Source organism: Ammospiza nelsoni, chromosome 2, assembly GCF_027579445.1.
Source record: "Ammospiza nelsoni isolate bAmmNel1 chromosome 2, bAmmNel1.pri, whole genome shotgun sequence".
In the NCBI taxonomy this organism is placed as follows: Eukaryota; Metazoa; Chordata; class Aves; order Passeriformes; family Passerellidae; genus Ammospiza; species Ammospiza nelsoni.
Window position 1 is genome coordinate 4,353,254 of NC_080634.1, and position 13,198 is coordinate 4,366,451.

Sequence of the window (13,198 nt, forward strand, 5' to 3'; positions counted from 1 at the left end):
ACAACGCGCCCCCCTCCCGGCGCGGGGGCGGCGGGCCTTCCCCCTCGGCGGCCCTGGGCGCTCGGCAGAGCAGGGGCCGGGCCCTCCCGCCTGCCGGGGCGCGCACGGGGCTCCCCCATCTCCTCCGCCGCTGCCACAGCCACCCCCCGCCTCCGAGCGCGGCTCTCCCGGCCCAGCCCGCCCCGCCGGCAGCAGGGCAGGGGCGGGGGCGCGGAGCGGCGGCTCCTCCCCGGGGCGGAGGGACGCGCTCGCCGCCTCCCGCCTGCCGCCGCCGCCGGCACTCGGTGCCGGGCGGCTGCTGCCGGCGTCTCCCGTCCCGTCCGGTCCGGTCCGGTCCCGGGGATGTCCGGCGGGGGCAGCCGGCGGCGGGCCGGCCCCTCCTGGCACAGCACTTTCACTCGCTTCTTCTCTAGGAGCCCACCCGGCGAGGGGGCGCCGAACAGGTACGCGGGGCTCGGGGGCGGCGCGGTGCCACCTGCGCGGCCGGGGGACACCGGAGGCCACGGGGGGCGCGGGGCTGAGCGGGGCCCCGGGCCGTGTTGCGACACTGCTGGGCGGCGGGGCAGCGGGAGGAAGCGAGCGTTCCCCGCGGGGAGCCCGCGCGTCCCGCGTCCCGGGGGCGGTTCCTGGGACGGCGGCGGGGCGGTGGCGGCTCCGGGGGAGCTGCGGAGCGGGCTGGGAGCGCGGCTGACAGCGGCTGCCACGGCCGGCAAGGGCGGGCTGTCCTGGGGCAGCACTGCCGTGCGGGCACGGCTGCTGCTGGGTGCCGGGCAGGGGGACTCCGGGGCTCCCCGGAAGGTGCATCGAGCACCCCCGGCCCCGCCAGGCTCGGCGGAGCCCCGGTGGAACCTGCTGGGAATCGCGCACAGCCGCGGTCAGCGTCCTGTGGCCCGGGTCGCAGCCCCTTCCTCGGGGACTGAAAGCAGGGCAGGGCGCTGAGGGCTTTGAGGGCTTTGTTTGTTTGTTTTCCCTTTTCAGTTTTCACGCTGGAAGTTTTCTTTGGGACTGGTGTAAATCAGGCGTTAATGCAACATAAATATTACTGATGTGTTTAAGTCTCAATGCAAAATTTGTGGTTTATGGAAATTTCGTTATTAATAATTTTTTTTTAGCGCAGGGAGACTTTACAAGATGAAAAGGTTTGGAAACTTCTTGTGTATGTGTTCCTCTTCCTTTTTTTTTTTCTTTTTTTTCATTCTGGTGGCTGATTTCTGTCTGTAACTAGGAAAGAAGCGCAGATAAGTTTCCTTCAGTTTCTCAGGCAGCCTCATTGTTGGTCCAAGTTAACGAGCATATTTCTGTGGTGAAAAGGTGTTAACTGCCTGGGCCTTACTTCCTCAGGTGTAGTATTTATTCTTTGCTTTTAACATGTTGGTTTTAATCTGAGTCATTCTTGGTATAGGGCATAGGTTTGTGTTTAAACTGACAGAGTAAATGATGTTTAATCAGATAGATAGTGGCTATCGCAGTAGTTCTTTCAGTGAAAAGCTGTAGGATTGAGTTGCATATTCTCAGCAATCATGGAAAATAGAAGAGCCTATTGCTCTTTTGCACTGACTATCTTCAATAGTCTTGTAAATGCACCGTGAGGATTTTTAACTTTGCGGGGTTTGTTTCACTGTAAGCATTTGACATGCCAGTACACCACCAAGAATCCACTGGTCTTTTATGAGCAGAAAACGTTGCTTTTTTATTTCATGGAAAAAAGAAATTGGGAGCAAGGCTGCTGAATCAAGGCCATCTTTGCAATTGCTGGAATAGCCTGGCTGTTTTGTCCGGTGGGGATGGTTAAGATATGGGACAAGGCGAAGGTTTGGATCTGGAGAGGCAATGGCACAGGTTTCATGGGATGACGCCTTGCCAGCTCCCTCCAGCTGTGGTGTGGGATGAACAGAAAAGCCTGGCGGTCACCTCGGTGAGGAGGAAAGCGATGCCATTGACCGGTTTGTGCACTGCGTGGCCGATCCGCAGGTAGCACTCATGGCAGACCTACTCCACTTAACTCGGGGCTGCACTCTAATCTCTATCCCAATCGCAGTTTCTTTTCCTGCAGCCAGGAGCCTTTTCTGTATTCGGAAGCTGGGATATTCCGCGCAGATATGCAAAGGCTCTGGCCCCTCGGCCTGGTTGTTGAGCTCCTCACGAGGGCCGTGGCCGTGACTCCTTCCCGCAGCCCTCGCCATCCCAAGGCCCATTTGGTATGTTAAGGAGCTTTTCCTTGTTGTGCCGGGCTGCAGCGTGGCACGTTCGTCAGGAATGCTGACGTTCCCGTATTTGGTTTCCAGTGGCAGCCTTGTTCGCAGATTAGCGTAATTGCATACATTAGCCAGCGCCGGGCTGGGATGAGTGCCGCAGGTTCCTCCTCGCGTTCATTCAGCGGGCTCGGCCGGGCAGCAGGATGGAACAAAGCCCGAGTGCGGGGAGGGGGCACCAGGGCTGCCCTGCGTGCTTGTTGTGAAGGTGTGGAGTGTGTGGGCGAGCTGGGGAATGCAGCTCTTGTAAAGGGCTAGGAGAAATGTGTGCACCGGCATGGAATCCCCTTCAGGTTATCGGTAGGATATATGTTGGAACCAGACCAAGTTTTATATATGTATATAAAACTTTTCTGTGGAGGTGTTTTGCTTACTGATGGATTTCAAAAAAAGTAGAAGACCTAAGTAGAGGGGGAGCAGTATATCATCACATACACCCTGTGTGCCCGCACTGACCTCTGGAGACATGCATCACACTTGGAGCCTCTGCAGAATGTGATGGTTTCCTAAGTTATAAAAGCATGCAGGAATGAGCCTCTGTCCATCCAAAAGTCATTCTCTATCTGTTCCTGCAAATTAGGCAGTGGTGGGTGGCTGGAAGCTGCCAGATCTCCTTCCCCCATGGGCAGAGCTCCCCTCTTGCTCCAGACCCTGCTCAGATTTACCTGTAAAAACGACAAGAACCGAAACCCAAACCTACCGTGACCCTGGTTTAAAATGGGAGGAAGGGGATGGGGGAGTTACGTAGTTTGTTAATCAGTGTCTTAGCCTCTTCTGAGAACCTCATTTGACAAAAAGCTTATGTTAATAACTTGCCCTTACAGCAGTTTGTAGCTCTGATGAACACGAGACTCGCTGGAGGCTTGCTTGCTTGCTTGTGGAAAAATTAAGCTGCACAGGTTAGTTGTAAGTTTTGTGGCAGCAAAAAGCACAGCACATGCCTTAGGAGTTCACTTGGCTTTTACATAAAATGTAGCCAAATGGAAAGCATCTCCCACCCAGCGCTTGCCTGCTGCTTAAGTGTGTTCTTCAGAGTTGGGGCTGCTTTGAATGGCTGCAGTGCTCTTCATCCCAGGTCTTTATCGTTGACTTCCATCAAAGGCAGTCATTATCCTGTACTGGACTATTTGCTATTTTCAATAATACACATTTGGTTATTGGTTACCACAGTGTTTGTCCTGGAGCAATCCAAATCCCCAGGGTGACAAACCCCAATTGCATTTTCACTGTTGTAATAGGAGTTTTATAATTTTTAATTTTTTTTTACTAATGCATGTATTTTTAGTCCATCTGGAAGAGGACACAGCTTTTACACTGTAAGCCTACACTGTGGATTCTTTCAGAAATATGTGGCTTCTGTGGCCGAGCAATTGTTATTTTGCAAATAAATGTGACCTCTCAGGGGGGTGTGACACTTTTTACTGAGGTACCGTCAAAATGTCCTTTGAACAAGCTGCATTTTATTAGATATTCTGAGTAGTGTTTAGCAGGTTCATTTCAGATTTCTCTGTTTCTCTCCAAGCACTGTTGGCTGGTCACAGAGCTATCAGTGCGAGTTTGGTTTGTCAGGATATTTTGTCTGCAGTGCTGGAGTATACCTGAGACACCAAACAGGGAGGAGCAACCTTTTATCTGGTTTACAAGGATTTTGGGGGGCTGATTTGTTTGCTGGGATTTTTTGGGGGGCTGAGGTTGTTGTTCCATTAATCCATTAGTATCTTACTGAGAGCTTTCAGAGATGAAGAACTTTGTTTATTCTGCCTGAGGAGAGATTAGAGAGTCTTTTTCTTCCTTTGGGACTGCCAGTCATTGTTCCTGTTTACAGAGAACATGTATTTTTGTAGCTGTAAAAACTGCATTTGAGGGACTGCTGGAAATTGATGGAAAAGGGAGTAATAAATTTCAAACCTAGTTCTTCTGAAATTGCTGCCTCCTGGCTGGGTTTGATTCAGATGCCATTGGCATCTTTGAAGAAATCCATTATCTGCTGGAAACATCAGTCTCTGCTTTCTAGTAAAGAACCTTTTACTTTCAAAAGCCAGAGCAGGATTCTTTGTGTTGTTAAAATTTAGCTTATTTATGAGTCTACATGAGGGATGGTGGTTTGTGGAACCAGCAAGGGCAATACTCCGACCATACAGAAGAATTCAAATTAGACTTGCCTAAGTAAGGTGCATTATGAAAATTTTCTGTACATTTGTTAATTTGGGGTTTCTTTCTTCTTTTTTGCCTCCTAGATTTTTCTATTATGGCTTCCATTGCAGGATAATTCCAAATAGTGTGCAAGGCCCTGGTTCAGCAGGGTACCAAAGGGGTTCCTGTAATAAAGCAGGTAAATAGCCCTGTGCCCTGCAGTGGGACTGCCTGCTTGATCAGAACTCGTGCTTGGGTGTCTGTGGGACTGAGACCAGGAGGAGCAGGGCCAGCAGCTGGTCATGTGTGTCAGAGACATTTCCTGAAGGAAATGTTACTGGAGCCTTAATTATAATAGAAGAGCTCCTTGGAAGAAACAAAGCAGTGTTTTCTCCACTATTTTAAATGTTAACAGCGTTCTCTCCTTTTCCAGTTATTGGCACAAGGGCCAGAGTTAATGCAGAAATATTTCCAAAACAGCTACAGGTCTGTGGTTTTAAGGAAGAGTTTTGCAAAGATCAAAACTCCTTGGACTTCTCCTCTAGTGAACAAAAGGCTCCCAGGTGGAAAAAAATTAAGATTCTGAAACATGTTGCTGTGGGGTTTGTATTTCCAATTATTGTAAGTTCTTGAAAGGGTGGAAACCCAGCTACTGCTTTTAATTTCTGAGGGGCTTTTGGATTTTCTACAGTTCAGTTAGTCTGCTATTGGGTTGCTCAGGCTTTAACTCAGTTCTACTGGTATATTAATTTTCATTTCTAATATAATGTTTAGCTGTTCTAACTGGCTTTGCAGTATCACTTTTGAAGACTTAAGGTCGGAAATGTTGCCTTCCTCACTCATTTCACTTTCCCATGTCAGTTTCCAGACACAAGAAATAGTCTCCAATAGTGTTGTAGTGATTTCATGACTTGCCTTATTTTGAAATAGAATGTTGTTTTTCTGAATGTTCCACTGCTTGTTAGTTGATAAAATATTTTTCCTTCTGCTTAAGGAGGTCTTGAGACCTAAGTGTGTAAACACCTTGGGGATCTGCACTTCACCTACAGTGTTGTGTTGGGAAAAATGTGTGGAAGTGTAGGAAGAAGTTATTTCTTGTGAGCACATGAACAGAAAAGGCAGGAAGAATTGCATTGATAACATACTTTTATTTTAATCATCGGTTACAGGCTGCAAATTTGGCCATAGAACTTATTTTGGCAGGAATGGAAGATGTATGCCTTCAAAATGAAAGAGGGAACTTTGGTGTCTGTAGGATGCTTCCTGGTATATGTTTTGTGGGCAAAGATGGGAGTTCTGTAGAGTGCATTCTTGAGTTCTGGAGAGTATTTTCTTGAAATAGCAGCCCTGTACCTCTACCAAAAGTTTTTTCCTCCAGCCTGACTAGAAGAGCTCGCTGCACTTTACTGGTGACACCAGTCTCTCTTGTTGTTTTTTCTGGGGTGATTGTCCTTAATGAATCTTTTTGAAATTCTGGTATGCTCTGTTTGTCAGAACACCAGTTGCTGCTACCCTGGATTACTTTTTTTTAATATCTCCTATTTTTATGCTATTTTTAAGTACCACTGTCAATCCCCCACACCACAAACACGCCCTTTGCAAACAGTTGTATTCCCCATTAAATTTAACCTTAATGAATGGTTTGTAAATCTGTTTCTGATGTTGTACCAAGTGTTTGTGTTGGTGACCAGTAACATATCTATGTCATAAAAATCCTGGGATCTGTTTAACCAGTCAGGCTGGCAAAGAGGGAGCAGATCCCAGAGCAGTGTTGGTTTCTATGCCTGACAGATGCCAGAAGGAAAACCTTGATGTAATCTGGTATAATCGCACTGCCCAACAGTGGAGTAAGCTCTGCTCAGAAACATTTATATTTCTTTCTCCTGCCTTTGTAGGGCTGTTCAGTTCCCTCACATGAAAAACAGATTAAGTTATTTAGCAAGGGTCATCATATTTATTTCTCTTAGTTCTAGCCTTTAAACTTAAAGGTACATGTTCAGTGTCATGACATGGTTTGGTTCTTGAATTTTTTTCATGTCAACTTTGATTGTAAAATGTGCTCTATCTGTGATTTTTCTGATGTATTTATTTTCCATTATAGTTCTGGTTGCTTGTTTTAGTGTTCATTAGTACTAGCATACTTTGTGTAGCTGATATAAACCATGCAATGCAGCACTGCTATTGCAGAATGTGAGCTGACCCAGCTTTGCTGCACAAGCAAAGAACAGTATGTAAATCAGCAGCAGAAACAGGTTTGAGAGGAAAATTGTTTCAGTTAAAACAATCTAAATTGCTTATTGCTGTCTGTAATCAAACCAGTTTTGAAATGAGGGTAGTTTAATTGAATGTAATACATTTTGTGTATTTCAACACATTAATCAGCAATTGTAACACTTCTTCTGCCTAAGTTCCTGCTTTCTCCTCCTGGCTCTTTTTTCTCCTTCCTTATCTTTCTCTGCTTTCTTTTCCTTTTCCTCTGTTTCCCTTCTGTATTTTTTTAATGAAATAGCAGCTTTACTTTCCTTTGACCCTCTAATTTCAAACTCAATAAATTGTTTTTATAATTACCATTTGTCTTAATGTCTTTATTCATCTCCCCTATGTGTGTGGCCTAAGCTTAAGCACAGAAGCATCAGCCAGAAACTTCACATTCAAATTTCTGTGCAAAATTCTCCCTCTATCTTTAATACAAGCCCCAACAGCCTTGCCAGAGACTAGAGGCAGATTTTGTCACTGCTGCTGCTGTTTGCTCTCCCAAGAAGTGTGTTAGCCTGGGAATCTTGCTGAGAAGTTCATTGCAAATTTCTCATTTTAAAGCCTTTCAGAAAAAGGGCAACATTGTGGTTTTGGGGGGAGGGAAACAGAGGAAAGACCTTTAAACCCATTTAATTCGTTGGGGTATTTTTCTTCTAAAATGCTAGCAGTTTTATTTTCTGTTAAATACTAATATATTTTAGCTGACACTTGATGCACAAGCCAATTTTTTTCCTCCAGTTGATTTTCTCATATCTTGTTGCCACTGAGCTTTACAGGAATATTTTCCTTTCAGGTAATTTAACAAATGGTTACTGTACCTTTGCTCATATTCCTCAAGGTACATGCTGGAAGTTTGACTCTTAAAAAATGGACTTTTTAGATTAGGTTCTGATATTTCTCCTGGCTGCACAGCACACAAATGGTTTCACAAGTGTGATGATAGTGCCTAGAGGAAGGTGTTTCCCTTTAAAGTCTATTTTATTTAGTTGGATTAAAGGAGGAGGATAGAAAAATTGATTTACAAAGTCTGCCAGGAGACCTGAGAAGTTAATAACCATGGGATTGATTGTAACATCGCTGAAAGATGGGAATTGTCAAGCTCAGTTTTGTTTATGAGATTACAGCTTCCTTGACAAGCTGCTGAAATATCATCCCTAGATGCTTAAGACTTTGCACTGATGCCCCACTTAAAATATTTGCAAGTGCAATAACAGCAGGCTAAAGCTCAACATACAGAGGATTATAAAAAAACCAGACATAATAAATAATTTTGTACTTGATCTGTGTGAAGAAAATGAAAAGGATGTATCTTTGAATCAATTTAATATCTTCACATATAATTTAAAAGAGGAAAAACTGTAGCATGTGAAGTTTACAGATTATTTTAGTGAAGAGTATGGAAATCACCATGTAGATGACATTGGAAACAAACTAAGTTACCATGGTTGGCAGCCAGTTAAACACGAGCTGCCAAAGTGGAGGCTCAGAGAAGAAAATAGGATTGTTGGGTGTATAAACAACAAACCACGTGTACTCTGTGGATGCTTTGGTTACTGCAGCACCAAGTCCAGTCTTGGTGTCCATTATTTATCTTGAAAAAGATGCTGGCACACTGAAAAGGGCTCTGAAAAGATCTCCAGAACAATTTGATGTCTGGAAAAACTCCCTCAGAGACTAAAGTGGAGTAGCTCAGTGGCATTTAGTTTAGAAATGACAATGTTAAACTTTGAGGAATGACTCTGCCTCAAGGAATGTAACTGGAAGGGAAGTCAGATTTAAGTGCTTTATGTTATAGAAGACCTCTGGCTTCAAGGGGTTATTTGAATCTGAGACCTTTATAATCTGTCCCACATAGATGCAGATTGATTGAGAGATGAGACTTGAGTAGCTAAGCCTCATAAGTAGTGAATTTAGTAGTAGCTTAGATGGGAAAGGTCTTTTTTACAGATGTGATAATTTTTCCAAAGTTTGTTGGTTTTCAACCAAGGCTCATAACTTCTTGTCATGTGTTAAAGGCTTGATGCAGGTCTCCCTTGGTGAAATTGCATAATCCAGATTATGCAGGAGGCCAGCTGCAGTAATCATAACGGTCTGTATGGCAAGCAGGGTAACTGCTGCATATATATATATATATATATATAAATTTAAAAGTCAGAATTTTTTGCAGTCATCTGTTTAATTTCCACTCAGAAACTGGGACAAAGAATTAACCAATACTAAGCAACCTATGGCTCTTTGCAGTTTTATAATAAAAATTTCATTACTACTACTGGTTTGTGGATATGGTGTGAGAATTCCTGTAATGTGCTGGAACCTCATTGAGGTCTTGCACATCTATATTTGATGCTATTATTAGACTTGTGGATTTCCACTCATTTACATTCTTCATGGAGGCTCTTGCACAAATGGATTTTTAAGTACTAGGTGATGAAATTCTTGTTTCAGTGTTTCTCCATTGAAATATCTTTCTGGAAGGTCAGCACTGCACATGTAACTGTTGGCACAAAGTAAAATTGGAAAGAAGTGATGAGATCAGAACCCCATGAGGTCTATTTCCCAGAGAGAGATGTTAGGTTTGTTCAGAGAAGGAGAGGCAGAGCTCAGGAGCTGTAATTACACCCCAGAATGCTGAAATAAAGAAAGTAAACCTAAAAGACGTCTTTGAGGTTGGGCCTTGCTTATTCTATTGCCATTATGAGTCTCACATTAAATGGTTCCTGAGTCAATCTGAGAGGACAGGTTACAAGCAAACAGTGCCAGCCTTATGTGGTAGCAGGGTGGGTTTGGCTGCTCAGGGAGTCATCTGTCCCCAGGAGAGAGGAGATGGCAAAATGCTGGAGCACTCACCTGGCTGGTTCCATGTAGCTGCACGAAAAATAAGTGCTGGAGCTGCTGCATTGGGAGGGATTTGATTCAAAGCCCTGGGAGAAGTAAATCCACACGTCAGCATCCACAGGTGCTGTGGTGGTGCTGAACTGAGGTTCAGCTTTAGTCAGCTGTCCCCGTTTCCTTAAGGGAGTGCCCATTGATTTCCCCCTTCCCAAACAGCAACAGGCAGTCTCTGCCTTCTGCTCATAAAAGGAACCTAAAATATCTCAGTAATTACTTTCAGTTTGAAGAACTCTGCGTGTGGTCAGTCTCATCCAAACTTGTGTGTTTGTGCTTTATTCCTTGTATGTTTCCTGTAGCTTATTTTTTTTTATCTGTCACAGCACATTCACAATCTGCTGCGTGCATAACATGGGTGGGGTGGATTAATAAAGGAAAAAGGGGATGGGCTTTTAATTTGCAAGTTCTGAGGGATTGTTATGAAGGACAAGGGTGCAGGAAGCAGACTTCTCACACCACACAGAGATGCTGTGAGGGCCTTTTGAAGATGTGATTGTTTGTAATTGTCTTGTTCTGTTTTTAGAGGCTGTTGCAAAAGACCTTGAAAGCTTGTACTTAAATATGCTCCATTAAATTGCCTTTTTTTTTTTTTTTTTTTTTTTGTTGCTGGCTGTAATCCCTCATGTAATCTCTCTTTGTGTGAGCAGCAATGCAGAATTTGAACATGTCTTACTCATAACAGTCTCTTACCTCTCTTTTCAAAGTGTAATGATTTAAAACTTGGACCACAAACCTGCTTCTGGTTCAGACACCACCTGTCCAAGTAATACAGAAAGGTCAAACAGAGGCAGCAGCAGAGGAACAAAAAGCAATAGAAAATGGCACAAAGAAAGGTTTGTTGAGAGAGATACAAAAGATACCATTCTGTAACTTAAATTTAATCTTGATTATTTAGAGAATAAGAGTGATGCTAATCAGGTTAGGCATGCTGGCAAGACAGTAGAAAGAGCAGCCAGACAGCTGAGGAGAAGAAATCCCTCTAACCTTCCTCTAAACCTTCGCTAAAGATTAATCCATCTCTGTTGGATGCACTAATTTGTAAGAGAAAAAGCAAGGTCTAGCAGAAATAGCAACAGAAGGGCAGTAGATTACATGTCTGAGAGGCTTGGGTTTGTAGAATTAATTGTGACAGTGTCTTTTTATTTAGTATTTCCATGCCTTTTTTTTTTTTCCTCCCTTTAAATCTATTCAATTAGAGTAGTGTATGTAAATGTGTTAACAAGTGGTTGTGACAATTTGTGATTGCCTGGATAGGTAAGAAGCCCATGGAAGCAAGTTGGTAGAGGTGTTTTCTTTCTTCCCAAGACCACACTTTGTTCTTCTACTTCTTAAAAGCAAAGATGAGTCGATTGCTGGGTTACAGAGGCCTATTTCTGGGTGTATAATGTAACAACAGTAGTTTGTGAAGCACAGAGTTGAAGATGAATTCGTCTTCCTGACTGGACCAGTGTGAAGTGCTCTCCTGAGAGGGGGGTGGCTGAGCACAAGCCTAGCTTTAGATGGAGAAAACATTGGTGGTACCTGCCGTGGCCAAGTGCTCCAGGAAAACATGCTCCAGCTTTTCCACTGCTCTGGAAAAGCTTAAAACTCTGTGGAGCCAAACAGCTGTAGCCCTAGGTCACAGTGATGCCATGGATGCAATGCTGAGAAGAGGGAAAGCCCTAAAATTTGTAGGGAGTTGTTGTGGGGATTGCTAAGTTGCATTGTGTGTGAATGAAATGAGCAGTAACCAGCAGGTTCTGCAGTCCAGGCTCTGAGTGTGGCCCAGCCCCTGTGTCTGTGGTGTTCACACTGTAAAAGGCAACCTTTCCTCTTGGAGAGAAACAAAACCATTTCATCCTCAACAACCCACAAGGCCTTTGGGCAGCAGAGAAGCTTTTGTGCTGTAAAACTGAAACCATTTAGAACTGAGCCCTGGCTAAGGGGAGAGGAGGTTCACGCCAAGCAGCCTCTGTGGGGATGTCAGGGGCAGTGGTTTGTCCTTCCTGTTCCTGCTGAGTGACTTTTGTTGCCCCTCACTGTGCTGTTGGAAACCACTGCGCTCTAAACTGGATCACAGGCTGGATTTCTCCTCTAGCAAACTTCTGCCCACCTCTTGATTTTGTTGAAAATGTCGCCCTACTGAGAGCCCTTCTTGGCTGAGTTAAGGATGTAGAGATAACTGAGGCTGAGGAGGAAGGAGCAGAGATTTCTAAAGCTGGTTTGCTGACAAAGTCAGCATGTTTGAGGAACTACACCCTAAAGCAAAAGGTTAAGGAATGTAGAAACGCTGGAATATAAACCATGAAAGGGTGTGGGGAAATGCTTCCAGAGTTAGGGTTTATAGTGGAAAGGAAAGTTTTGATACTTTTTTTTTACTTGTTGATTTTAAAATGCTTATCTGCTGAATTGCATTCTTTCAGTTTTGGTGTGTATGCTATGGAATTTCTATGGCTAGCTTGAAGAAAGTAATTCAGACATGTATTTGAAATATAAACAAGAAGTAGGAAAATGAAAAAAGTTTTGGGGAAAAAAACCACATGATATAAAGGGAAGAATATGAGCAAAACAAAGTGATGCAACAATTCAACGCTGGTGTAAAGTATGCTGGCAGGACTTAATGAAAGCAAGGATCTCATTTGTGGTCTGCAGACCAGCTCCATAAAGAGTGGTACATTGAACTTAGGAAGAATGTCTGGTAGACATCGACCTCCTTATTCCACTCTTAAATCCAGGGAACCTTGGTTCATGTCAAATGTATCAACATCAGGAAAAGCCACGTAGACCTGAGAAGGATGTTTTGGTTTTTAATTTGTTTTTTTTTTTTTTAAACCAACAACAAAACAAAAACTAGGAGAGAGAAATTGTGTACAGAGAAACACTTTTATTAGTGTGCCAGAGCCCAGAGTGATTGTGACATCTCCTTCACGAAACACATTAGCAGCAGAAGAAATTAACAGGTCAGAATATTTATTCATCTGCTCTGTCTTCCAGGGAGGCAAAGAACAGCCAAGGCTCTCAGTCTGATGCTGTCCCTGAAAAAGCATCTTTGTGTTTATGAGTGCATTATGGGAGATTACCTAAGGTGATGTGAAAGTACAAGGTTTTCGACTTGGAGATGATCTCTAAATGGGAAGAAGTTTTTCTTTGATGCATCTGAAAAGATGTGAAAGATCTTGAAAAACTTAATAGCAGGAGAGTTCTACTGTCATTTTTGTTCAGGGAATGATGTTTCTGAGCAGCTGAGAAGGAAACTTACATTTAGTCAAAGTGACTTTTGCATTTTCTGGGTATATCACTGTATATTGAATGTAGGTGCCTAATCTGCAATAGGAAGAAAACCTTTCATTTTGGGAGTCTTACTGACATGTGCTTACCTGTGGTTTACATTCAGGAGCAGTAGGAGTACAGCAGCATCTTAATTCCTTCTCCAAATCCTGGCAGAATATCACCAAACTGCTAATAATTGTTTTTTTTTTATTTAAAGAGCTTTCAATTCATCTCTTTACATGAGTTCAGAAATGAGCACTTGTGCATTTTTCAATAGCAAAGTTAAATGTTTAAGACTGATGAAGAAGGATATTCAAAGTGATTATTAATTAACTGAAATACTTACTCATATGATATGTTAGCATTAAGTTATTTTACTTCATGTAATGGCACACAGTGCAGGAACTGATGTCTATCAT

General features: G+C 43.7%; 1 protein-coding gene across 4 annotated transcripts in view; it reads left to right on the top strand.

The window, feature by feature from the left end:
• Positions 1-280: 280 nt before the first annotated feature.
• The window catches only part of CRYBG3 (crystallin beta-gamma domain containing 3), an 87,034-nt gene continuing 74,116 nt past the window's right edge, over positions 281-13,198 (top strand). For all 4 annotated transcript variants that reach the window (XR_009420522.1, XR_009420523.1, XM_059493739.1 and 1 more), the window contains exon 1: positions 281-443. Coding sequence is in view for 2 of the 4 variants with exons in the window: in XM_059493739.1 (XP_059349722.1) it covers positions 343-443 (101 nt within the window). In the remaining 2 variants the exon portion in view is untranslated. The remainder of the gene's footprint in view (positions 444-13,198) is intronic.